Source organism: Megalops cyprinoides, chromosome 22 (assembly GCF_013368585.1).
Source record: "Megalops cyprinoides isolate fMegCyp1 chromosome 22, fMegCyp1.pri, whole genome shotgun sequence".
Taxonomy (NCBI): Eukaryota; Metazoa; Chordata; class Actinopteri; order Elopiformes; family Megalopidae; genus Megalops; species Megalops cyprinoides.
The window spans coordinates 18,612,987-18,636,474 of record NC_050604.1 but is presented as its reverse complement, the minus strand read 5'-3'; the positions used below and the strand labels follow the sequence as shown (position 1 = coordinate 18,636,474).

General features: G+C 40.2%; 2 protein-coding genes across 3 annotated transcripts; one reads left to right on the top strand and one right to left on the bottom strand.

Annotated features, from left to right (window-relative positions):
- Positions 1-396: 396 nt before the first annotated feature.
- Positions 397-5,845, top strand: LOC118769667 (cyclin-A2-like). Its single transcript, XM_036516885.1, has 8 exons — positions 397-603; positions 1,322-1,568; positions 1,961-2,073; positions 2,558-2,781; positions 2,891-3,095; positions 3,441-3,554; positions 4,779-4,912; positions 5,122-5,845. The coding sequence occupies exons 1-8, from the start codon at positions 397-399 to the stop codon at positions 5,171-5,173; spliced, it is 1,296 nt and encodes a 431-aa protein (XP_036372778.1). The 3' UTR covers positions 5,174-5,845.
- Positions 5,846-5,910: 65 nt separating this feature from the next.
- exosc9 (exosome component 9) lies at positions 5,911-14,155 on the bottom strand. 2 transcript variants are annotated; one of them, XM_036516834.1, is made up of 12 exons: positions 13,877-14,155; positions 13,038-13,132; positions 12,664-12,783; positions 12,175-12,277; positions 11,788-11,925; positions 10,193-10,275; positions 9,520-9,652; positions 9,103-9,191; positions 8,698-8,844; positions 8,236-8,402; positions 8,033-8,111; positions 5,911-7,223 (listed from the first exon to the last, which is right to left on the bottom strand). In XM_036516834.1, the coding sequence occupies exons 1-12, from the start codon at positions 13,940-13,942 to the stop codon at positions 7,145-7,147; spliced, it is 1,299 nt and encodes a 432-aa protein (XP_036372727.1). In that variant the 5' UTR covers positions 13,943-14,155; the 3' UTR covers positions 5,911-7,144. The 2 variants fall into 2 exon arrangements, with proteins under 2 accessions (XP_036372727.1, XP_036372728.1); XM_036516835.1 differs by having other exon boundaries at positions 8,236-8,399.
- Positions 14,156-23,488: the final 9,333 nt, after the last annotated feature.

The following is a 23,488-nucleotide window of genomic DNA, read 5'->3' as shown; positions in this document are numbered from 1 at the left end:
GACAATAAGAACTCAAGGCGGTATTTTGTACAGGCGGTTGCAGTTGCTCAGTTTGGAGAGATCAGTTGGCTAACGTTAGCTAAGTTAATAAGTGAGCTGGCTTGCAAGTTAACGATGCTTCATAACCCTGCTAGTTTACTTTCAGCAGTCATCTATCATCTATAAACCGTACTATTCAAGTACCATCAACTCTAAATATGTTTAGCAGTTAGGAAATGCTTCATTTATGTTGTTTGGCTAACTAGCAGGTTAGCTGGCTATTTAACTAGCAAACTAACGTCACAGTTTATAACTGACACAATCGAGAGCTAGTTTATTGTTTTATTTAAAATTCTGACTTCTCATTTTACAATCCACATTGCTAGCTGCCTAATAGGTAATATTTAGTTGGCTAAAATGGCGTCAATGAACCGGAGAGGCGCGACTCACAATCCGAATAAAGACTTGCAGAATCAGGAAAACATGTTCTCAAGACTAGTCATGTTTGCGAAAAGCAGGCAAGAAAATCGGGGAAATGTCGATCCAAAACCACCACACAGGACCGTGCTGGGGGTACTGCAGAACGACCAACATAACCCCCTCTCGCAACAAGACGCAAAAGAGGTTGGTAACCTTCACAGTTAACGTTAGCTATAGAATAGCCTTGCCGAGCAAGCTAGATTTAGGACTTTACCTGTAGGGTTTATCTAGCCAGGTAATACTGGGGGTTTGACAGTTAAGGCTGCTTAAGTTGCTCGAATCTTTGGAAGGAGACGATCGTTAGCTATCCTAGCAAAAATGCAATTCAGCCATTCACTGTAGCAAGATGGCAAACGAATTAAGTGATAATGCATATTTTAACGTTAGCTTACCAATTACTACTCATTGATCTAAACTATGTAGTGAAATTCATAAGATAATCTTAACCACATTCTGTGTTGCTAACCTTAACTAGCTAGCTGTATGAGTCGGCGTACTGTTTAGCTAGCTAAATGTGTTATACAGAATAGCTAGGGTAACGTTAATTAGCTAGGTAGAGGATTGGCTAACCTAACTTGTTTAAAGGTCCTCAGTCCCTTTCCAGTCCGACGTTTTGCGCAGTTGTAGTATCTTCTTGTCCCTTTATACAGGTGTCACTCAAGACTGATTGTTCACTCTTTGATTCTAGATGGCAGCTAATGTTAGCTAACGGCTATTTCACTGACTAGGTAGCTTACGATAACTTAGCCAATTAGCTTTATTTTCTTGTAACTGTAATTGTACACTCCATAACCTAGCAACTGCTTCTTAACTAACGTGTTTGATTTTTATAACCTTACTGTTTGGAACTTTTAAATCTTAGGTTGCTTCCTGTCGTGTACCGTCGTGCAAAACTGATGGAAACAATGGCAAGAGTCTTGCCGAGAAAGTGGTCACCAAACAGCCTGACTTCCATATATTTCTGGACGAACCTGATGGCGCCTGTACACAGAAGCAAGTGGGAACCAAAGCAAAGTTAATGTCAGGAAACCATTGTGCTACCTCTTTGTCGCTGCTCAGGCAGCGCCTGTCCAGTACTGACGTACCAGTATGCATGGATGTCAGTTATGGTAAGGAATATATTGAGAGCACTTCTAAAGTACGAACGTGTCAAAATTGAAGCTGCGTACAGCACACGTCTGTCTTTACCCTAAGTAGTGAATTAAACTAAATTGCTTAAGTCTTGAGAAATTAAAATGTTGCTATCTTGAAGTCTTTGTGTGGATCTAAATGACTAAAAATGAACATTGCTCTCAGCTGTGAGAGTTTAGATACATTAGCCACTCCCTGTATTTTGCAGGCCATACTCTGTTCATATAGAACCCCCCCTTATGGGAGTGCCTATTTTCCAACAGGTAGTGGGAGTAGTGCTGACAAAATTTTAATGAGTTATAAATAAAAAATCCATGATGGAAACCCAGTATATGAAGACCCAAATTATGTTTCCTTTTTTCATGTTTAGATTCTCCAGCGTTGATGGACATGTCAGTCGCCAAGGCTGATGAGAAACCAGCAAATGTTAACGAAGTGAGCGATTATGCTGTTGAAATCCACAAGTATTTAAGGGAGTTGGAGGTAAGGAGTCAAATAACAAAGTGGATTGCTATAGGCCTGTATGGTTTTAACTTAAAGTATGGTCAGGCCAGGAGTGGTTAATACCCTCACTACTGTGTAAACAAATGTTAGGATATTAATGAGCACCCACCAAGAGAACTGTTGGGAAATACATTTAATACACTGTGCATGTGTCACGCACAATGACTTGGCTTATGTCTGGTAGATTATATAAAAAAAAGTGTTCCATAGATTTTCACAGTTTTTTGGAGGGGAAAAGTAAAATTGAAGGGAAAATGTTGATATGCATCTTAAATGATAATTGAGGTAGAACCTAAAATCGCACTAATGACTTAGAAAATTACAAAGTCCCTGACTGTGAAACCAGCTGCGCTTAATTTGAAAAAATGTGATGAGATACTGAGATGTTGCATGTTATTAAATAAAAACAAATGTCTTTATTTTTCTTGCACCTGAACCCACCCACCCCCAACTCCCACAACAGTTAAAGTCCAGGCCAAAAGCTGGCTACATGAAGAAACAGCCGGATATCACAAACAGCATGCGAACTATTCTCATCGACTGGTTGGTCGAGGTTGGGGAGGAGTACAAACTTCAAAATGAAACACTTCACCTGGCTGTAAACTACATCGATCGGTTCCTGTCTGTAATGTCAGTTCTTAGAGGAAAGTTGCAGTTGGTTGGAACTGCAGCTATGTTGTTGGCTTCGTAAGTGTTGACAGTATGATGTATTGAATACTTAAAATCCTTGGTTTTTGAGATTCTTCAGAAATTTTTTTTTTTTTGATATGAATAATTTTTGCCCTTATAATTTCAGTAAATTTGAAGAGATCTACCCTCCGGAGGTGGCAGAGTTCGTTTATATCACGGATGACACATACACGAAGAAACAGTTGTTAAGAATGGAACACCTCATCCTGAAGGTCCTTTCTTTTGACCTCGCTGCCCCTACAATCAACCAGTTTCTCACACAATACTTCCTACATCAGCCAGTCAGCCAAAAAGTTGAGAGCTTGTCGATGGTAAGTTCTTCCAGCAGGGTCCATTGGGTTTTGATCAGCATGGATCCTTTTTGAAAAATTCACACTTTCAGGCAAAGGTTATATCAACAAATTATACACAGCTGTGATTCTTTATTGATATGAAAAACAACCCACAGTTTGACTCTTCCTTTTTTCTTTTTTTGTCAATATGCTTTCAAATAGTCACCTAGGTAATCGTTTAGTGATCTGGTTGAGTATTTAGCTTGCATTCAGTCTCATGTCTAATTAAATTGCATTTATGGAAATTGTAATGTTGCATCATATTCTCAGGTTGCAGTTTTTGGAAAACTAATTATTTTTTTTCTTTGTCTTTCCATCCACTAGTTTCTAGGGGAGCTGAGTTTGGTAGACTCTGAATCTTTCCTGAAGTATCTGCCATCCCACACGGCTGCTGCGGCTTTTGTTTTGGCAAACTACATAATCACCAGGGGTTCGATGGTACGTCCCCTTCGTTCACTGTTACGATCTCTGTTTTAAAGTATGCTAGAGAGACTGGGTGCATTAGTGACGAGTTCTACCGTGAAGGGAAAGAACAAGATGCAAGACATTTAAAATTGGTGCCGTCTCAGACAACCAAAGCAGGTTTGGAATGATTCAAGGCACTGATTTCATAATGGAGAAATTGTGGGGGCGTAAACGTCAGACATCTTATAACGTCTATTAACATTTGGCACATATTGCAGCATTTCCTGCAGACATGACACATCTTTTTTAAAACTCCCTGAAAGGCATTTCAAAGCCTACTGCGGTTATGTTCTGGTGATAATTGTATTGACAGTGCCATTACAATAGCTCTGGAGTGTGGATGTTGATGAATATCCATATATTTGTTCAGTCATTAATGGCTGCTTAAATATTTATACAGTACTGACTTACAATTGGACATATAGAAGGTGTATTTTTCATTTTGGGTTTCTCAAAGTAAATCAATCCAATTTTTTTTTCTTGGGTAGAAAGTGTAACTGAAACTCATCTTAGCACAAACTGTTGCTGCTAGCAAGCATGCAGTACTCTCAGCCAAATCTTTAAGTGCAGCACTACATGCCATTATTTTGGGCCAGTCTTTGGGTCTGCTGCTCCAATCCTTGAGACTCTTTGCATAAGATTCTTCTTCAGTCAGATTGAGTGGTGAGTAGACTGCTGAGCTGGAAATGTTGTGGAAATGACAGTGAATGTTTTCTTCTGTAGTTCCATTCATCTGCTGAGCCCAAAACACTCCAATATTTACTACCATGATGCTGCTAAAGCACAAATCAGACATTCACAACTGTGGTGTGAATTGTTTGAAATGGTGAACTCATCTTTTGTTTCAATGCCATTTGAAACAGGTTAATCAAACATTTCAGTTGCACACGTATGTGCTGAGAAGCTGTTCCTTCATTCCTTTTTAGCTTTGTATACTTGTTATAACACTTGCCTTTTTCCCTTGGACAGCAATAGCATGCAGTCTTCACCTCAGCTCTGAAGAGGCACAGGTTTGCTGCTGTGTGGATTCAAAGCAAATCACAAGACTTTGCCTCTGAGGCTGATTTTGAGTTTTTTTTTTTTCACCTAAATTTGAGACCCCCTTGTAAGAAGCGAATCCGTGTGAGGTGCAGCTGTGTGGTGTACTTCCTTACTTTCCTCTGCTTCACATGCTGAGCACTCTCTACCTCTGTTTAGTCACAGGCTTTAGTTGAGATGACAAAGTACACCCTGGAGGACCTCATGCCCTGCATTGTGGAACTGCATCAGGTCCACATCACTGCTAGCCGGAACGCACAGCAGTCTGTGAGGGAGAAATACAAGAGCTCCAAGTGAGTTGGACCGCACCGTATCCTTCACTTGACAGGACTCGACATTTGCTCTATCAGGTCACATCCTTGATGGTAGATTGTCATTAAAATGGTTGTGATAAAGTGGTTTGTTCCATGCAGTTCTAGTTTCTCATCAGTGTGGGGGAAAAAACCAAGCCAGATGTGGAGTACTGTGTTGTAACTTTTTGATGTATAATTTTTCCCTGCAGGTACCATGAAGTTTCCCTCATTGAGCCACCAGAGAAACTGCACTTGAAGTGATTTTTTTTTTTTTGTTATACAGTATAAAGTATTTGCAGTAGTTATTTTGTACAGTTTAAATGACACTATCATCAGAGTATTTCAATAAATTAATTGCCCTTATACAGTGGAGAGACAAGCCCTCTCTGAGCATTTTATTAAATGTGTTTTTATTGTTTTAATGTACCATCTTAAGTTTTTTTTATGCTTGATGCAACCTGACATTTGTAAACTTGTATAATCACTGTCTTTAATTCCATGCTACTGTCTTTTCCCTTAATGAACCTTAAATTTTGTTTAATTGGGGCCACTGGAATTTAATCTTGTATTAATGGTGCTGTTCACTCCCTGATCCACGTTTTTTTCCCAACTGGCTACTGCCTTGTGTACCCTTAGATGTTTAGTAAGGGAACATCATGGAGTGTCGGCAGACTTAATTTACTTTGATTTATTTGGAAATCAAGGGTGTAGATGTAGTATTAACGTAATATTCTGACAACTGTAACTACGATGCTTTACAATTAAATCTGATCAAATCAGAATTTGTTTGATATTCTCTGTAAGCTACACATATACACAACATGCTTAGTTTTTGAGCCTTTCGTGTTGATGAGCTCAAAATTAGCCAGAAGTCTTCCATACCTAAAAAGATTGCCTATAGCAATTTTGTCGCACCCCTGACCGCAACTCATGGAGTGCTTCCGTTGTTAGTATGTTTTATTTAAAAATGAAACTAATGGGACACAACCTAGGTGACAAGATACACATTATTGAATTTATGTAAAGTATCCCACTGCTATATATTCCGTCCAGGACAAGCTTCTTTATACAAACGGCATATTGCGCGGATTGCGGTTTTACCTGAAAAACGCAGAACAGCAAACGCGTTGCTAACTTATTAGAGACGCCAGCTCGTCGCCATGTGGAATTTGCCTGGGAAAACACTCGTTTGTAGAGTCATTTTTCTTATCCCTGTTGAGACGCTTTGACTGTTGACGATGGGCTCTGCCCCGACATGTCTGTTGTTTGACCACCGCTGAAGTGACGAGGTCAGCATGTAAGCGCGGCAAACACGGCATTCCTCGCACGAATGGTTAAACGCCGTATCAGTATCCACACACCGCGTAATTATAGTGGCTTTTAGAAAGAGTTACGAGTTTCATTTTACTTTAACCAAATTATCACATGACCCATTCACAAACTGCGGAATTCATGAAATTAACATAGCCTAAATAAAATCCACGGGCTATTGCCTGTTGGTATTTTGGAATGCTTTATGCGGTTTTCTGCATAAAGGTATAGCACGAAATCACTTGTCAATAAGACCTTGAACATAAAATGTTTGAGTAAACCTTAAGTCATAAATTCCACTGACCTGAGCTGGAAACTTGATCACTGGGTCTGTTTTTTATTGTGACATTTTTCAAGGTGTTTTGGATTTTAATCTGAATACAATTTGCCAAACGGCCACTAAACCTACCCATCTGATGTCCTTTAAATGGCTGCATTTAAATATACAGTTTATACATTCGGCTGCATTTCTCCTGCACACTTTTGCTACTGTTAGCATCCTGCCCAAGAAGTACAGCAAAAACTAAAATGACTTTCAAGCACTTTGCATGCTTGAGAAGGCTATTCCTGTAAATCTTCACAAAATGCTCAAAGCCAGACTCCTCGCTTGTATTGTGTAGTAAATGCAATGGCTTCATATGACTGCTTTTAGGGACAGCGGGATGTGCATTCCAAAATAAAGACAGCTAGCTGCCTGAAATAAACTCTGATCTTTAAATCAAATCAGATCTGTTTGATGATGAACAGCCACAAAGTAAAAACCCCAAATGCATTCTATATATAAACACATACATTTTAAGGACAAAATCAAAGCACAGTGGAAGGGTTTGGGTGTTCAGTCAGAAGACCTGAAACTTGCAGTTGAAGGTAGGGGACTGTTTCCGGTGGGAAGTATTTGGTTGCTGCCACTTCGGAACAGGTTCACTGGGCAGGCTTCTTTTTCTTTTTCTTCTTCTTTGACGCACCTGCACCTTGCTGTTGGGAACTGCTTGCTGGTACACTGTTCAACAAAATACATAATACTAGTTAATACAAACCCAAAGACAACTCTTATTTAAAATGACAATTTAATTATTAATTAAATTATAGTTAATTATTCCATTTAATCATTAATTCAATGGGATCATTTGAAAACTGTTCAGTAACTTAACATATTCACTTTATAAAAGTAAAAATTAATACAGTTTAAGAGTATGATTAAGATGGATGCTGAAAAATTTTGGTCAAACATGCTAATGTTGAATCCTCGTGCTACAGAGCAACTGATCTGTTGGTACATGCCATTCAATTCAATCATACAGTTTAAGAGTATGATTAAGAAACCAATGGATGCTGAAAAATTTTGGTCAAACATGCTGATGTTGAATCCTCTTGCTACAGAGCAACTGATCTGTTGGTACATGCCATTCAATGTGTAATGCGACTTTAAATATGCACAACTTTCATAAGTGAAATACACAAGTAACCTATTTTAACCACTGCACACTGACGCTGTAATTACATTGGTCTGTCATCAATAGTTTAATGGAAAAAATGATGTGACCTGATGACATACGATTGATGGATGAAAGCAATGGCAAGCATGCAAAGAGGATCTGAGTAGAATCAATACTGTTTGCAGGCCTTCAATGGCTGTAGATTTGTAAAGGTGCAAGCATGGTTTGAACATCTTAAGCAATGAACCAAACCGAAAAAAATATGAAATGCAAAGCATTCATATTTAATAAGCAAAGAAAATGTACAATGGGTACACTTTGTACCACAGTCCAGCCCTTCATTCTTTAGAACTACATAGTTTGGTGTACTCACTTTGAATCTTTGACTTGCACTCCCTGATGTAAGATGACAACTTCTTCCTCTTCACTGTCAGAGATGACAACCACCTCACCTGAAAATATCAAAAGGTATGAACAGTTGTGGCAACAGAACATGTCCCCACGCTTCCCGTCCGTACAGTGAAAACCACTATATATAACACTATACATATATAATATAACACTACACACACTTACCTTTTTCAGGGCTCTGACCCCTCTCCTCTGTCTCCTGCCCTTCCTCCATGGCTTGGTCCACAAGCTCCTCCTCATCCTCCTCCAGTTGATCCAGCCCCCAGGTGTTCCCCAGACCCTCTCCGACCTGCCCGGTCCCTGGGGCTCGCACCACAGGTGAGGGTACACTGCTCCCCGCCTTGTTAAGGAGGTACAGACCAAATGAATGCGCGGTTACAGATTGCCATCAGCAGGCACTGTCTGCTTTGGGGCTCCTTCTAACAATGCGCTTCTGCTTCAGAGATCCCACAGTAGAGGATACACCTAGTTGTATTGCTAATATACACCTAGGTTTATATAAAAAAAACAAAACACTGTACACACTGAATGAAAGAAAAGAAAAAGTGCACCCCGACTACAAATGCAGGAGTGTTTGAACAGCTGGGAGTCTTTTGACAAAACGGCTGCTGCGTTAGTGAAGGATACGAGTCAGACGGGGGCTCCGTTCCGCTGATGATGTCCTCAGCTTTCTTCTCGATGTCAGTCATCTCTACCGGAGCAACATCTGTTTTCAGCGCCGTGATTCGCTCTTTGGGCATCGATTCCGCAAAGCCATATTTTCCCCCCTCTTTCCTGCTCAGACAGCAGAAGCTCAGAGTTAACAAAGCAGGCTTTGCAACACAGTGAGAAAAACCTTTCAGTTTTGGGGGAGAAAATGATACTGAGATTATTCAAGCTTAACTGCATAATTAAAGGCACGGATACTTATCTATCTTCAGTATCAAAACCACATAAGAGTGCATGATCCCTCGTTTTTTTCCAGCAGAAACATCTCACAACATGATGCAGTAACCCGAGTAGACAAGTAAGACAACAGCACCCAATACACACCTGACTTTTCTGTCATTTTCCAGAGCTTTGTTGATAAGGTCTGTTATCTCCGACACTTTCACACTTGCAATCTTGCTGCACCGTAAGACCTGGGAAAATGCAAAGAAATAAGAATTCATTTCATGCTAAACAAACACTCATGGTTGAAGGGCATTTGTTCAGTCAGCACTTACAGGCAGCATTCCAATTCATCAAATTGCATGGGTTAGGACTGCATATCTTAGAAATGTATGAAGTGAGGGAAGAAAATAAATAAAGCATTGTCTTTGGAGGTCAAAAAAAATATGTCAGTGGAGAGAGATTATTCCACCTCACATACTCATCTTAGATCAGTGAGGTCCTGCCCAAAAATAGCTGGGGTTCTGATTTGTGGGGAGAGTGAGCAGACTGTGGATCATTCATGGGGCAGTTTCTCACCTGCTCTTTCAGGAGCATGATCCCTCCGCTGGACTGAATGGAGCAGATCTCTCTGTGTTTGTTCATGGCGATGACCAGCAGGCCGTCCATCACCCGCTCCTCTCGTTCACTGGGGTCCACCAGCAGGTACGTCCTTCAGAGAAGAAAAGCTATATAGGAGCTAGGCCTTGCGTGTACTGTGCTAAAGGTTTACTTTACCCTCAATGGTTATCAGCTAAAGAAAGCATGCCTTTTCTGTTACACAATTCAAATTTCAGCAGTGTCACATAGCAGTAAAGAGCAGGGCTTGCAACCAAAAGGGTGCAGGTTCAATTCCCTGGTGGGCCACTGCTGTTGTACCCTTAGGCAAGGAACCTGACCGACAACTGCCTTAGTAAAAATACATCTGTACAAATGGATCAAATTTTAACCTAAGTAATTCGCACTGGCGTCTTCTAAATGACAACAACATAACTTTCAAGTACAGAGTCTAGGATTAATCCTTTTCAGGATCAAGCAGTTAGAAAAGTCAACAAGTACGAAATAAGGCGTTTAAAAAACAAGATGTAGGGAAATCATGTAGTTCTTGATTTATTTATTTATTGATCTATTGATTTACTAAAGTGAAACAGATAAGCACAAAGAATATAATCTTTAACAATCTGTATCTGCACTTTGCCAAGTCAGGACTTACCCTTGTTGAAAAAAGGAGAAACTAACACATATGGGCATGTGATAGATACTAAGGGGTATTGGGTCTCGTTCTTCTGGGCTATACTGCAAATAAGGAATAAACAAAAATCAGACATGGCAAAGCACAGCTTTTAAACCATCCAACAGCAATGTCACACTAAGGATTCAACATGCAACCTTCCCAAAGGCACAACTACCCACAAGCAGAAAAAAACATAAATGACAGACTTATTAACTTAGATTAATTTAGTAATTCTGATTCTGATTTATTCTGATCTTTGTATTTATGCAATTCCATAATAAATATCTTCCACACCAATGGGCAATTTTAACTGGGTAAAAAAAAAAACAGTCACACTCCATTATCATCAGTAACTACTGCTCATCCCTAGATGTCACCACCCGACTTTCTCCCTTCTGCATGAACACCCAGTTTGGTTCAATTTCTGTGCCACTGCTTGGAAATTCATATCCCTTGAGGTTAGGAATCTATTCAGTAGCCTCACGGACCAAGATGTGCACCCACACCAAAACCACATGAGCAACATGGTCAATATGGAAACACAATGCAACAATCAATCTTCCTTATCATAGGTGAATTCTGGTTTTAGAGGCATCTTACTTATTTCCGTTTTTTTTTGGTTTGGCTGGAAAAAAGGACCGCCTTGAAATGTCTACCTGTATTCGTTGGCTTGGCTAGGTTATTACCAACTGAGCAAACTACTAAAGCAGCAGGGGGTTCATTGACTATTAATCCTCTGTGGTACAAAAGGATTAGGCAACAAGATTAGACCAGTTGTTCATGGCAAGCAATAAACATATCCAGGAAAATTACTACTGCAGTAACATTCTCTGAGGTATAAGCTTATTTTTTTTCATTTTAGCGTTATGGGCACATTGACGATCACAAACTTCACATTAACACACAAGCAAAGGAATTGGAAATACTCAACTAGAGGATTTTTAATATTTCATGCTGTCTTTCATATGTCGATGGATTATTTTGTATTGCTTTATAATTTCTGGTACCCGTACTTAAATTCATTTTTTATTGTTTTGAATACATGGTACCCACTATAGATGGCTCCAAAATCTCCTACTGTAACAAGGTTCCACAGAAACTAATCAAAAATTTATACAGTGGAAGATACCATAATGCAATTAAAAAAGATACATATGAATACATCTACAGCATACCGTTCCTGGTGTGAAAACTGCAGTTTCTATAGTAACCTGAGATTCAGCCTCATCTAAATATAGAAATCTCCATTCGTTTCCCTCTCACTGTGTTCTTTGGGCCCCGTGAAAGGGCACAAACAACACACCAGGGGTCTGCAATGCAAGTGTGTAGTTACTACGACATAATTGAGATATATAGCATGGTAAAAACATTAAGAACATCCGTAGGGCGTACTACCAACAGTAGTGTACCTTTCATTTACACAAAACACCACTGCAGTAGGCCTTACAAGTCAGATTTCTGAATGCTCAGTGCAGTACGCTCAACCAAACACTTTCCTTAGGTTTTACTTCAACATGGCCTAACCAGGTGCCCTTTAAGGCAATTTCGAGCCGAAAGTCCAGCTTTGTACCCACCACAGTGACCTCTTCTCCCTGGATGCCCACATCAGGCCTTCTGAAGTGGCACAGCGCTGTGATGGCCGCTATACTGGCCGCGTCCATGATGTTACCATCGTGGTTCAGCACATGTACATCCACTCTGATCTGCCACACCTGGGGAAAGGAGAGAGTTTAAAGACTGTAATAAACACTGTCAAATGACTGTGTCGTAAACAGAGCACCTGTCATCAGTTGGTGTATTTACGCAATATTGCGCTAAGAGGCTTTTGCTGTTATTTACGTCAGGTGTTAAGTGATTCATTAATTACTTAGTGTTTCACACCTCATGTTAAATTATTCTGTTCGGAGGGATGAGACACTCAAGAAAAATTTGACTGCAACAGTCTTGTGCTTCTGAATTACCTTTTCACCTGAGACTACACACAGGGACTCTGTGTCGATGCACTTGGAGTTTCGGAGACATCTTTCCAATAGTCTGTTTAACTTCACAAGTAACTCAGACTGCCTAAAAACCATACAGACAAAGATAACATAAACTCACTTAAAAGATTCAGAGAAATCTGGTACTGATAAAGTTTACAAATTTGTTGGGTTAGTTCACCCAACCCAACAAATTTTGGGTGGGTTGTTTTTGGATAGAAATAAGATTTGGAGCACATATTTACATGCATTAAGAAAAAATGGTTATGAATGAAAACACTACATCACATACAAATTTATTACTAGTTACAATGCTATCACTAATAATAATTATAAATGCATTACTAATGGTGAAGCAAATTGTGTAAACGTTTTGACAAAGGACTGACTTATAAAATGAACTATACATGTGTAGTGTACATTTGTGACACTGTGTGTGATAAAGGTTATGCTGTTGGAATGCAAATGTACCGGCCGAGCTCAAAGGCAGGAGAGGCCATTGGGGAGAGCTCCAGGTTGAAGAAAATGATGCCCTCTGTTGGCCGGTTCTCTTTAGGAGCTACCAGTTCACAAGACACTTGCGCCAGAACCCTGAAAAATCAACAACACTCATAATGAATCTTAACGTGTGTCTGAATCAGAGGAATCTGGAATTAACAAAAAGACTCAGATATCAAAAACAAATGACTGCTGACTATGGAACATGATATACATTTCCACTCAAATATAATTTGTCACATCCAACTGACAACACGCTGAGAGAACGGCCATTAGGTGGGTATTTTTTTCCAAATATATGGTGTTGGCAACCATAACTGCTCATTAAAAACAAATACAACACTGACCTCGTCTTTCCAAGGTCAACAATGCAGCATCCATAATCTGTTCCAAATGCGATCTTAATATTTCTGTAGTCATATGTTTGTCTTCCATCCAACCGCTGCACAAAACAAAAACAGGATCATCAGAAAGCAAATAAGATTAGTAGAGTAGGACATCCACCACAAATGAGCCCAATCCATGAGTGTCTGATTCTATTGAGATAAAAATGTATACATCAGACACAGCCACTTTGTAAGGAAACAATCACAGAGGACAACACAAACATACGTGGGGCTACATTTACGTTCAGGGTGGTCCTTATAATTGAACAACATGAGCAGACCACGTTTACAGGGCAATCACATGTAATGGTTATAAACAAATGTGAGGACAAGATAAAAATGGAGTGACTAAACTAGAAACATGTTAATGACTATGAATTATTTATGTAAAGTTGGCAGGATATAGTACTTTCCCCACACAAAACGACAAAAGCTAGCTCGCTAAACTCAGACTAAACCACAATTTTACTACTAAGATTATGGTACTAAAATATGGTAGTCATCGCTGAGGAACACCACCATAAACACAAGTGTGACATCTATGACTACTTAGTTATTCACAGAAATCATGTATCTAGCTAGCTAGCTAGCTGGCTGGCTAACTGTCAACAAGCTGGTGTAATGAACTGCAGCCGGCTAGCTGGTTAACGACGCGTTACTAAATGTTTCAGCTAGCTAGTTAGCTAGCTATCTAGCCCTATACAGTTGTATGGGAAATATCCTATTTAGCAAGACAGCTAAATTAGTTCTCGTATTCAGAATTGTGCATAATCCGTGTAGTAAAACAAACATTAAGTTACCTTTTTCTCTTCAATAGCCTTTAGTAGAAACTGTCGTTCACAGTTTGATAACGGTGTTTCCCTCATTTTACTGTTTAAAGCCAATACCCCCTCAATGAGAAAAAGGCATAAAATGTGCTTGTTTCCTACAGCATGGAGAATCGCACGCTGATGACGAAAGCGATATGCAGTAGCGGCGCATTCAATTACGTAGCCGTAATTCGAAATGCGTGCGTACAGCTGTGATACGAAACGCGTGTTTTCTTATTCATCATTCAGAGTAATTTGTCTGTATGTCATAGTCTGACAACAACAGCGGGTCCAGAGGACCGATATTGTGCGATCCAATCAGGAGACAAAAAAATGGTCATAAACAACACACCCCATTTCACCAACACACCCACACATACAGGAAGTGAAGAGAGGAAAATGTTGTATTATTAGGATGTGTTTACAGGTCTTCCTAAACTGTTGCTCTATTTTAGGTCAGGAGAGAGACACAGTGAGCGTTGCCAGAGTACATCACACAGATAAAGCACTCATGCGAGAACAATAGAATGGCTCATTATTTCGGTGTGAGAAATTGCTTTGGATATTCTCCAAATTCAGTTTGCACAGATCCAAAAACACTCCTGATCTCACAAACACTGTGTGCTCCCCAAACGCAAACATGAATATTGATTAAGCAAACATATGGTAAAGGCAGAGTGTGAAGGACAGAGTTTGCAGGGCTGGTGTTTGTGAATAGATTCCTTTTGGCAGGTACGCCAACATTCAAGACACCTTAACTGATGGATGCAGGGTTGGGGGTGTATCTCTGAAAATATACCATTTCCACACCATTATTTATTCATTTATTTATTTATGTTCCACACACACACAAACACACACACACACACACAAATAACTTGCTAATCAGTAAAACGTGAATCCCTCCTGGTAGTTGCACTTCTCTTTCAGCTGATAAGCTGATTAAGTATAGTTCCCTTATGTAAGTATTAACAGTTTATTAATTTTAAGTGCTTGTGAAGAGGACAAACTTGGTCTGCTGTTTCGGGCATGTTGGTCTGGACACTATCATGCCATCAGAAAAGTCACAGTGTTGGTTAGAATTTATATTCTTTGAAGGTATTTAAATGAAGCAAAAAAAAAAAAAAAAAAAACCAAAACAAAAAACTTCATGTGCTGACAAAAAGCAAACATTAAAATGTTGCATTCAGTCCAATATTTTCATAATTATAGTCTGAAAATCAATTTTCCAATTAGCCATTTGTGCAACAGTCTCTTAAGTGGCTCTCACTGTTAATTATTTTCTCTCCCCAATGTAAGGCTGGTGCACTCTTGAGTGTGCTCAAAATGTCAGTCAACGTTAATACACCATTAGGAGGGATTTGTGGAATGGACGATCCAAATTACAGTTGCTAGGTGACATGCAGAGTAAATCCATCATAATGTTAATATTTGAAATGACTGGGTTCTGGCACTGTCTGTTAAGTGACAGAGTTGTTGTAAAAACAGTAGGTGGTCACATATTTTAAATTTCAGATTTGTGCAGTATATCAGTATACATGCAATGTGTGGTGTGATACATGAATCTGTAAGAGGAACACATTCTTTGTATAACAGTATTAAAAAAAGTATTAAAAAAGAATGATGCTGGCTTATGAGTGCTGAAATATGATGGACTGATTTAAATCACACACATTATGCCACAGTCTTTGGAATCTGATGCAAGTGATAATTGTTTAATCAAATGGTTTGAAATTAACTGATTAACTAGTTAAAATTTTGGATGCAGGATCAACTTAGCCATGAAATAGAACAACGTTTGTAATAGTGTTGAAATGACTGCTGTATATTCCTCATCTCTTTTTGGGGAAGAGGCATTAATAATGGTGGGAAAACCAAATGCTGTCAAATATAATGGAAGGATGTTCCATATTATTGACAGGACACACAAACACACTAAAATTAGACCCTTACACAATTAGTTAAGACATAATGCTGTCATTTTGCTGTCATCATAATGATGTCACATAATAATTATGAAAAAGCTGCTATCAAAGGCCAGCCATTAAGAAATGCTGAATTTTGCCCTCATAAAGTGCCACAAGCTGAAATGAGAAAAACATAAAGCAGGGTGTATGTTTTTAAGTCTTGAAACATGATGTGAATGCTTTTGTCTTGAAGTTCAGAAGCATGTACAGAATATAAACTACAAAGCTATTAAAATCTATTTTAATAAGATATGGAGTGTAGGAAATGGAAGATAGTGTGTGCTAACTTCTGAAACATCAAATTTGGAACTGCTGCCTTGTTTATTTACATTGTAGTTCTCACAATAGGTGGCCTTTTTTGTCTTTTCACATGGAACATGGGAGAAATCAATAGCAGAGGTCTCCTCTAATGTTTGTAATGAATCTCCTATTTACTGAGGGCTTCCTCCCTCCCAATACACATCACTTTAATGGCAATACACTAGCAGACTATAAAAATGTCAACAATGTAAAGCAACTTTAAATGCACCTTTAAGCACAGAGAATTCAAACTGTGGAACATGTATGTGCTCTTACTGGTTTATAATACGTTTAATCATGTGGATACAATAAGTCCTGAAGCGTAGGAGAGGATATTATGAAAAAAAAAATCTACTGACGTATGTGTAAATATGAACGTGGAGCAGAATAACGCTCGCCATTACACAAATGATTACACAAAGTTCCTCCTGGAGACATCTGACCTACCAAGGGAGAACTTATGCCACAGCTTGGGAACCAATTCAGTAGACAACCACAACATTTTATCATTCAGCCTAATGTACTCTGACGTGTTTCATGTCAGATAATCATCTTTTAGAAAACTGGGGCATAGTCTACTCCAGAGCAAAACACCAAAGCTTCTGTCTCTCTGTTTAAACAGATAAAGTCCTAAACTGATGAGCTGGGATCGTGGTTTGTCCGTCTCTGAGATATTGAGGTTTGCCTTGGGGGAATTTTTAATGGGTTTCTTTGGCTTACTGTTCTCTCAATAAAACAGGAGATACTGTGTAAAGAGTGGGTGTTGGTGAAATGTAAAACCGTAGAAGGGAAGAACTGCGCTGTTGCCTCAACGCACAACTGAATGGTCTAACCTGAAAACGGGGTTCAATCATTTATGATAAAAGAGTCAAAGACAAATTATTCATAAATAGTATGCTATATTTCTGAAGGGTTGTTTTTCTGATGGAATTTGCTTCTGTGAAGCAGCTGGTTGTTTGCAAAGGGTCCCTGTGTCTGTGAGTGAGGAAAAAAGACCAGGCCAATAAGTAACCAATAAGAGGACGCGATGCGAGTGTGTGTGTGTGTCTGTGGGGGTGTGTGCGCGCGTGTGTGCACATTGTGATAAATTGGGAGGCAGCCTCTGTGTTCAGTACCTCGCAGGAGGAGAGAGGGACTGGAAACAGGATTCCAACCAGGAACGCCCCTCTCCCTCACAAACACCCGAAAGAACAAAGGAATGCCGCTGTCTTGTTAGGACTCGCTGGCCCAAAGGAAGAACGTGACCCTCCTTGCACATCACAGGGAATTTTGTGCAGTGACAGGCGGTGCTCACCGGGTTGAGGATGAATGGAGTGATGGGACCGGACCCCCCGGGACGCCCGACCTGACCCTGCCCGCGCGTCTCGCCCCATGCCTTCCCCGCGGAGGTTCCTGGTGGCGTCCACCTCCTTGCCCGTGGGAGTGAGCTGGGGCTTCGACCTGAGCATCTACCTGGGGATGTTCGCCGTCCTGCTCCTGCTGCTGCTGCTGCTGCTGTGGCTGGTGATCAGGCAGCTGAGGAACTCGGTGGGGAACTCGGCCGGTGGCGTGGTGCTGCAGTCTGGACGGCTGGTGAGGGAGCCCCACTTGGGGCAGGGAGCCCGGTGGGGGCGAGGGGTGCAGCCCTGCCATGGACCGAGGGCCGCTGCTATCCTGCTTCCTTAGCCTGGCTGCCTCCTTTTGCCCTCGGAATCTTGACTGCTACTGTTCCTGTCAAAACCCCCAGCACGGGATGCGAACTGACGTGTACAGAGACAGGTAGAAAAAGCAAAAAGCTTTGGTAATCATTTCACTCGAGCAAATTCAGGGGAGAGCAAAGTTTTTGTTATTTTATTAAAATGTTTTTATTTGCCTGCACAAATGTACCATTGGCTCAGTGGATTTTGATATGAATATATGTTTTATAAATATTGAAAATGCTTGCATTTTTTTGTTTTAGGTGGTAATAAAAGTCTTTGGACAACACTGTTTATAATTAGAAATAAATTATTTAGTTACTGTTAGGAAGTGAACATGGCTGAATGAGACATTTTGGCCAGTTTTTTCATCTGTCCTGTGTTTTGAGGAGACTTTTTATTGTATTTTTTATTGTTATTGTTTCATTAGTCTAAAAGTCTAAAATTAAATAGCTCCTTTTCTTGATGCTCATGACACCTCCAGAGCATCATACAGATCATTATGTGATAATCATTCATGCCATAATAATCATTCATGTCATGCATAAAATATGTTGTATATTTGCTTTATTACTGTATTAAATACTTCACAATCAACAAACAAAACAAATGTAGCATTTTGCAATGCAGAACCTACTGCAAATTGGCACAGGATGGAGGGAATTTTGTATCTGTGTTTATATATAGCCTGCCTGGTGGAAGAGGATGTGTCATATATGAAAAATCGGATTTTAGCCTTGCTGCAGGTTGAGTAATGGATAGCTAGCCTCCATCTCTCCTTGTTGAATGGAATTTTGGGGGCTCTTGTATAAGTTGTTGTTCTTGTTTTTTTTCTTTTTTAATTTATTTAAACAGTTCAGTACTGTGCTTGAGGCGGTTGTGAACATGTGTTCATTGGGGACCTGCTCAAATAATTTTATGAGAGCAACCGAGAATGAGAATCAAAACAGATTCATTTTAACACAAATTTTTTTGCTTCGATTGAGTCAAACCAAAATACGTAGAACACATCCACAGAGGCTACGCAGTTGTGCACAAACACATTCTTTGGATATAAAATGAACTTAATTGGAATATAACAAACATATGGATTTAAAATATTGACAGTGAAAGGAAATTAACATAAATAATGAAGCTCCTTTCCACCTTAATATACTGTGATTGTTGTATGGACTGGTGAAACATTCTGCCTATCATTTTGTGAAATTTATTGCCTTGGTGTCAGTACACATGACAGACCTTCAGTGTCGTGATTAATGAGAGGATAAGATTAACTTCATTGAACAATTGGTGATTCACTCCAGATGAATGACTCTCTCTCCCAGCAGGGCAGGAGGTTAATGATGCTGAAGCGTCTGGATTGTCACTTCAACTGAAAACAGACATGTGCATCTACAACCCTAAAGCCTTTCAGTGTGCAGTGTGTTTTGCTTGAGATGCGTCGGAAGCTAACAAGACTTTCCTCAATCAGTTGCATCTCTCCCAAATGGACAACCTCTGAGACAATCTCTAAAACTGGAGTAGTGCTCATATTCAAAGGGTGGACATTAGCTATAATCATAATAACAAAAACCTCAGTAATAACAATACTACTACAACTGCATCAGGTGTGGCAGTGTAGTATAGTGCTAAGGAGCAGGGCTCATAACCAAAAGGGTGCTGGTTCAGTTCCTTGCTGGGGCCGGGACCCTGCTCCTGTACCCTTGGGCACGATACTTAATCCAGAATTGCCACTGGAAATGTCCAGCTGTATAAATGGATAAACTTGTAACCTACTGTGTGTAATTTTCTCTGAATAAGGGCATCTACTAAATGCCAATAGTGCAATGCAACTACTTAAACTAGCACTATTGTAAGAATAACTACTGTTTTTATTTAATGGGGTCAGAGAGATGCTGTATAGACCACAGTTAGTCTGGTCATTGATTTAATGTTCCAAATGAAGGATATTGCACCTCCTCTAGCACAGTGGCACCATCACTGCATTAATCACATGATTCGTTTACTCGCTCCAGAGGGAAGACTGCCTCCTACTGGTCAACGAACACAATTCCCCAGAGCAACCTGGTCTTCCCAAGGGGTAACCCCCTCAAAGTATCAACCATCTTTTGCCCCAGCTTCAGGCATCAGACAAAAGATGGTTACTGTCTGCTGTGTAGCATAGTGGTTAAGGAGCAGGACTCATAACCGAAAGGTTGCCGGTTCGATCCCCGCTGGGACACTGCTGCTGTACCCTTGGGCAAGGTACTTAACCCACAATTGCCTCAGTAAATATCCAGCTGTATAAATGGATAACATTGTAAAGAACTGTAACCTATGTAAGTCGCTTTGGATAAAAGCGTCTGCTAAATGAATAAATGTAATCCATTCGGTAAATTCAGTGTTAGTGTTTACCGTTCTGTTGAGGCCCATACTGACACCGATGCCCGCAGCAGTTAGTGTGTCTAGACTGCGGACGCACAACAATGCATCTGTGAGCAGCCCTGTTGTCAGCTGAGATCTTTCTGGCCTCTCATTAGCGTCAGCCTGCTGTTTGACCTTTTTTTGTGCGTTTATAAACTTGGGAAGAATGCTCTCGCACACTGCGAATTGTACGCAAGCACATTCTTTCCAAGTTTATAATATTGCTCTACTCTCGGGCAGTTGAATCTAGTTAGGTTTGGATGTGGGAATATCTCTAGCCATTGTTTGTGTGTTGCCTGGGACCAGGTCTCACTCTCTCCTCTGCCTTCTCATAAATAAATGCATTAGGGGTATGAGTGACAAAAACAGGTTTGAAGAGTTTATAGCCATTGAGATGGAATAGCTGAGCAACAGCTATTCCAAGCAGTCTCATGATGCAAAATTGTCTTCACCGCATACAAATACTATTAAAGTATTTGTATACTTATGAATACAATACTATGAAAGAGATGATTGTAGCCAGAGGTGGACACCCCAGATTCAGAAAGTAAAAGTCCTCCTACCATGTATTTGTTCTAGCCATTCACTACACAAGGTGATTTCACTAATTAGCTCCGCTGAAGAGTTGTGCTAATTAAATTCAGCTGGTGTAGTGCATGGGTGGAACAAATACGTGGCAGGACTTTTACTTTCTGAAGCCGAGGTGTCTACCTCTGATTGTAGCATAATGAATGTTTACCACTTTACAATTACATCTGTGATATACAGAATCACAGCAATAAGTCACATGTAGAAAAAGTAGCAATGCAATTCTTTACTCTAACCAATGGATGCGTATGCAGGTCTAGGTGATATGCACATCTGGCAGGAGAATATTGAAGATGGCTGTAATAAACCCAAGCAAAGAGTATGCAAGGAGATCACACATGATACAAAGAGATAACAGATAGCTGATATGTAGAAGAATAAAATATATCAGGCTTTGCTTGAGTGAGTGATGTTCTGCTCCGTTTTCTATTTTGGCAAGTGTCTAATAAACTGCAGTAGTTTTGAACACTTGTGTCTGCCTGAATCTCTCATGTGTCTCACCCTGTGAAACTCCTGGGAAGAGTCTGCCCTTAGCAACAAAGTCACAAACAAGAGCAAGGAAAATCAGGCAACACCATGAGCTGTCAGACTTAAGAGCATGAGCATGTTTTAATTGTAACTGTAGACTAGTTGGTCAGGTACCTGATTAGACAGGTAGTTATTGTATTAATACCTTCTCAATTAGACAATCAATGTTCATAATGTGGGAAAGATGAGAGTAGGTTATATAAGCAAGGTGCATGTTGTAAGTGCACGTTAGTGGGGCCATGAGCCAGAATTCATGAGTTAGCTGTTGATAGCAATCATTGTGGCTGGTCACTGGTTTGCACAATGCAAGTTTGTGTAGTTCCTCTGAGACGTAAATGTACAGGTATGAGACTTGAAAGAAAGAGAGTACATACTATCTCTAGAAACTGACAGGTCCTATGAGAAAATGACACACTTGTTCAAAATCTAGGAGAGCTATACTCCTCTGAGACATGAGTAAATAGATACAAGACTTACAGACCAATGATGCTCTGCCCTGAAAAAGAAGAGCTCTCTGAGATGCTGATATGCACAAATAAAATCTAAGAGTCCTCAGATAAATTATAGCACTTAGAGTGGAAAAACACATTGTTTGACAGACATGTCACTGACTGGTGTGATCCTACTCACTGCGAAGAGACATACCCACTGGAAATGTACAGGCCAAACCCAAGTCCCACTGAAAATTCACTGAAAGGTTGATAAGATTCCACAAATTCTTGGCTGCAATACACAACGCTACTGAGAGGGGGAAGAGATGAAGGAGAGGGCCTGACCGCCAGGAGCAGAATATTTCCCAGGGCCTCTGCAGGAGTGCTGGGTGATCTGTCCCACACCTAGGGAGAGTTAGCGTCATGAATACACAATGCATCTTGTAGGGCCTGATCGGCCTTACCATTGTGCAGACCTATGGGAACCGTGGCAAAAGGGAGAGCTGAGGATTGGAATCTGTCCACTGTCTCAATGGACCAGGGGTTGTGGGTAAAATGTAAATCAAAAATGGGAAAACCAGATTAGGAGACATGCAATGTCCTGTAGGGAGGAGTGGGAAGGTTGAAGTTAATTTATTTAAACAGTGAAAAGATACAACCCCTCTTAAAAACCCATCTGAACATAAATAGGATAACCCCTCCACACACCTGACTATGTGAACTGAATGTACAAACATGGCCTAAGGCTACGATTAAATTGACTAGGTACGCTTAAGTGCAGAGATCAGGGAGAAGAAATGGCTCTGTTGGTGAATGTGTAATTGATCATGGGAACGGTGTTGATGGGACTCAATGTGATTACAAAGTGTTTACGCCGGCGAAACCAAGGGGAGTTGTTGTTGGCTCGGAGTACAGGACTAATGTGGCAGTGTTAAAGGAGTGTCTGGGATAGCTTAATTGACAACATCATCCTTTACTGCAGAAACAGTTAGTATCATCCCGTAAAGGATGTGTGCATGTATGCATGTCCTAAGCATAGGGGAAAATAAGGTTATTATGGGCTAGGAGCAGCTCATATAACCACCTTACCAAGCAACATCACAGGTACTTTATTGGGAACGGTATGTAATAACATTGCTAATGCCTTAGTAGCCCAAATGGGAATGGATAACTATCACAAGCTGGGTACAAATGTTATGTTGTATGCCTTAGTTATGTAGGACACATAACTAAGAAGGTAATCACACAAGATAGAAAATGAGAACACAGTTACAATATGTGTAATATTCTGTGGGTTCCAACAGGGAGAATGGTTGCACCGCTTGCGTGTGCCATAGTATTTATCTGCTCAAAGAATGAAACACTGTGTTAATAAAAAACTGATTACAGCAAGAATTCAACATTATTGGAAAATTCGTGTTGTAAAACAAAAAAAAAATAGATCATCGTAGGTAAACTCTGTGGTGAATTTAATGATGTAAATCCATATACCCGGTGCCGGAATGGAACAGAAACTCAGCCACCCACAGATGACGGGTGAGTATGACACACCGGTGTGTTGCTTCAGCCCTGAGTATTCTGCTCACTTGCACCAACGTCATTCCCGTGGGCTACTGTGTCTCTCTCCGGAAAATGGGGGTGAGGGGTGAAGGCCGTGGGACACTGCCTGGGATGGTCACAAGCCTGAAAGATTCAACATTGTGAGATGAA

Coding starts and splice junctions, on each gene's coding strand:
- exosc9 (XM_036516834.1), bottom strand. CDS start 13,942: ATGAGGGAAACACCGTTATCAAACTGTGAACGACAGTTTCTACTAAAG. Junction 11,926..12,174: donor GTGTAGTCTCAGGTGAAAAG/GTAATTCAGAAG, acceptor TCCTTTCCCCAG/GTGTGGCAGATCAGAGTGGA. Junction 8,845..9,102: donor GAAAATGACAGAAAAGTCAG/GTGTGTATTGGG, acceptor CTGTCTGAGCAG/GAAAGAGGGGGGAAAATATG.
- LOC118769667 (XM_036516885.1), top strand. CDS start 397: ATGGCGTCAATGAACCGGAGAGGCGCGACTCACAATCCGAATAAAGAC. Junction 604..1,321: donor CGCAACAAGACGCAAAAGAG/GTTGGTAACCTT, acceptor TTTAAATCTTAG/GTTGCTTCCTGTCGTGTACC. Junction 2,074..2,557: donor AGTATTTAAGGGAGTTGGAG/GTAAGGAGTCAA, acceptor CTCCCACAACAG/TTAAAGTCCAGGCCAAAAGC.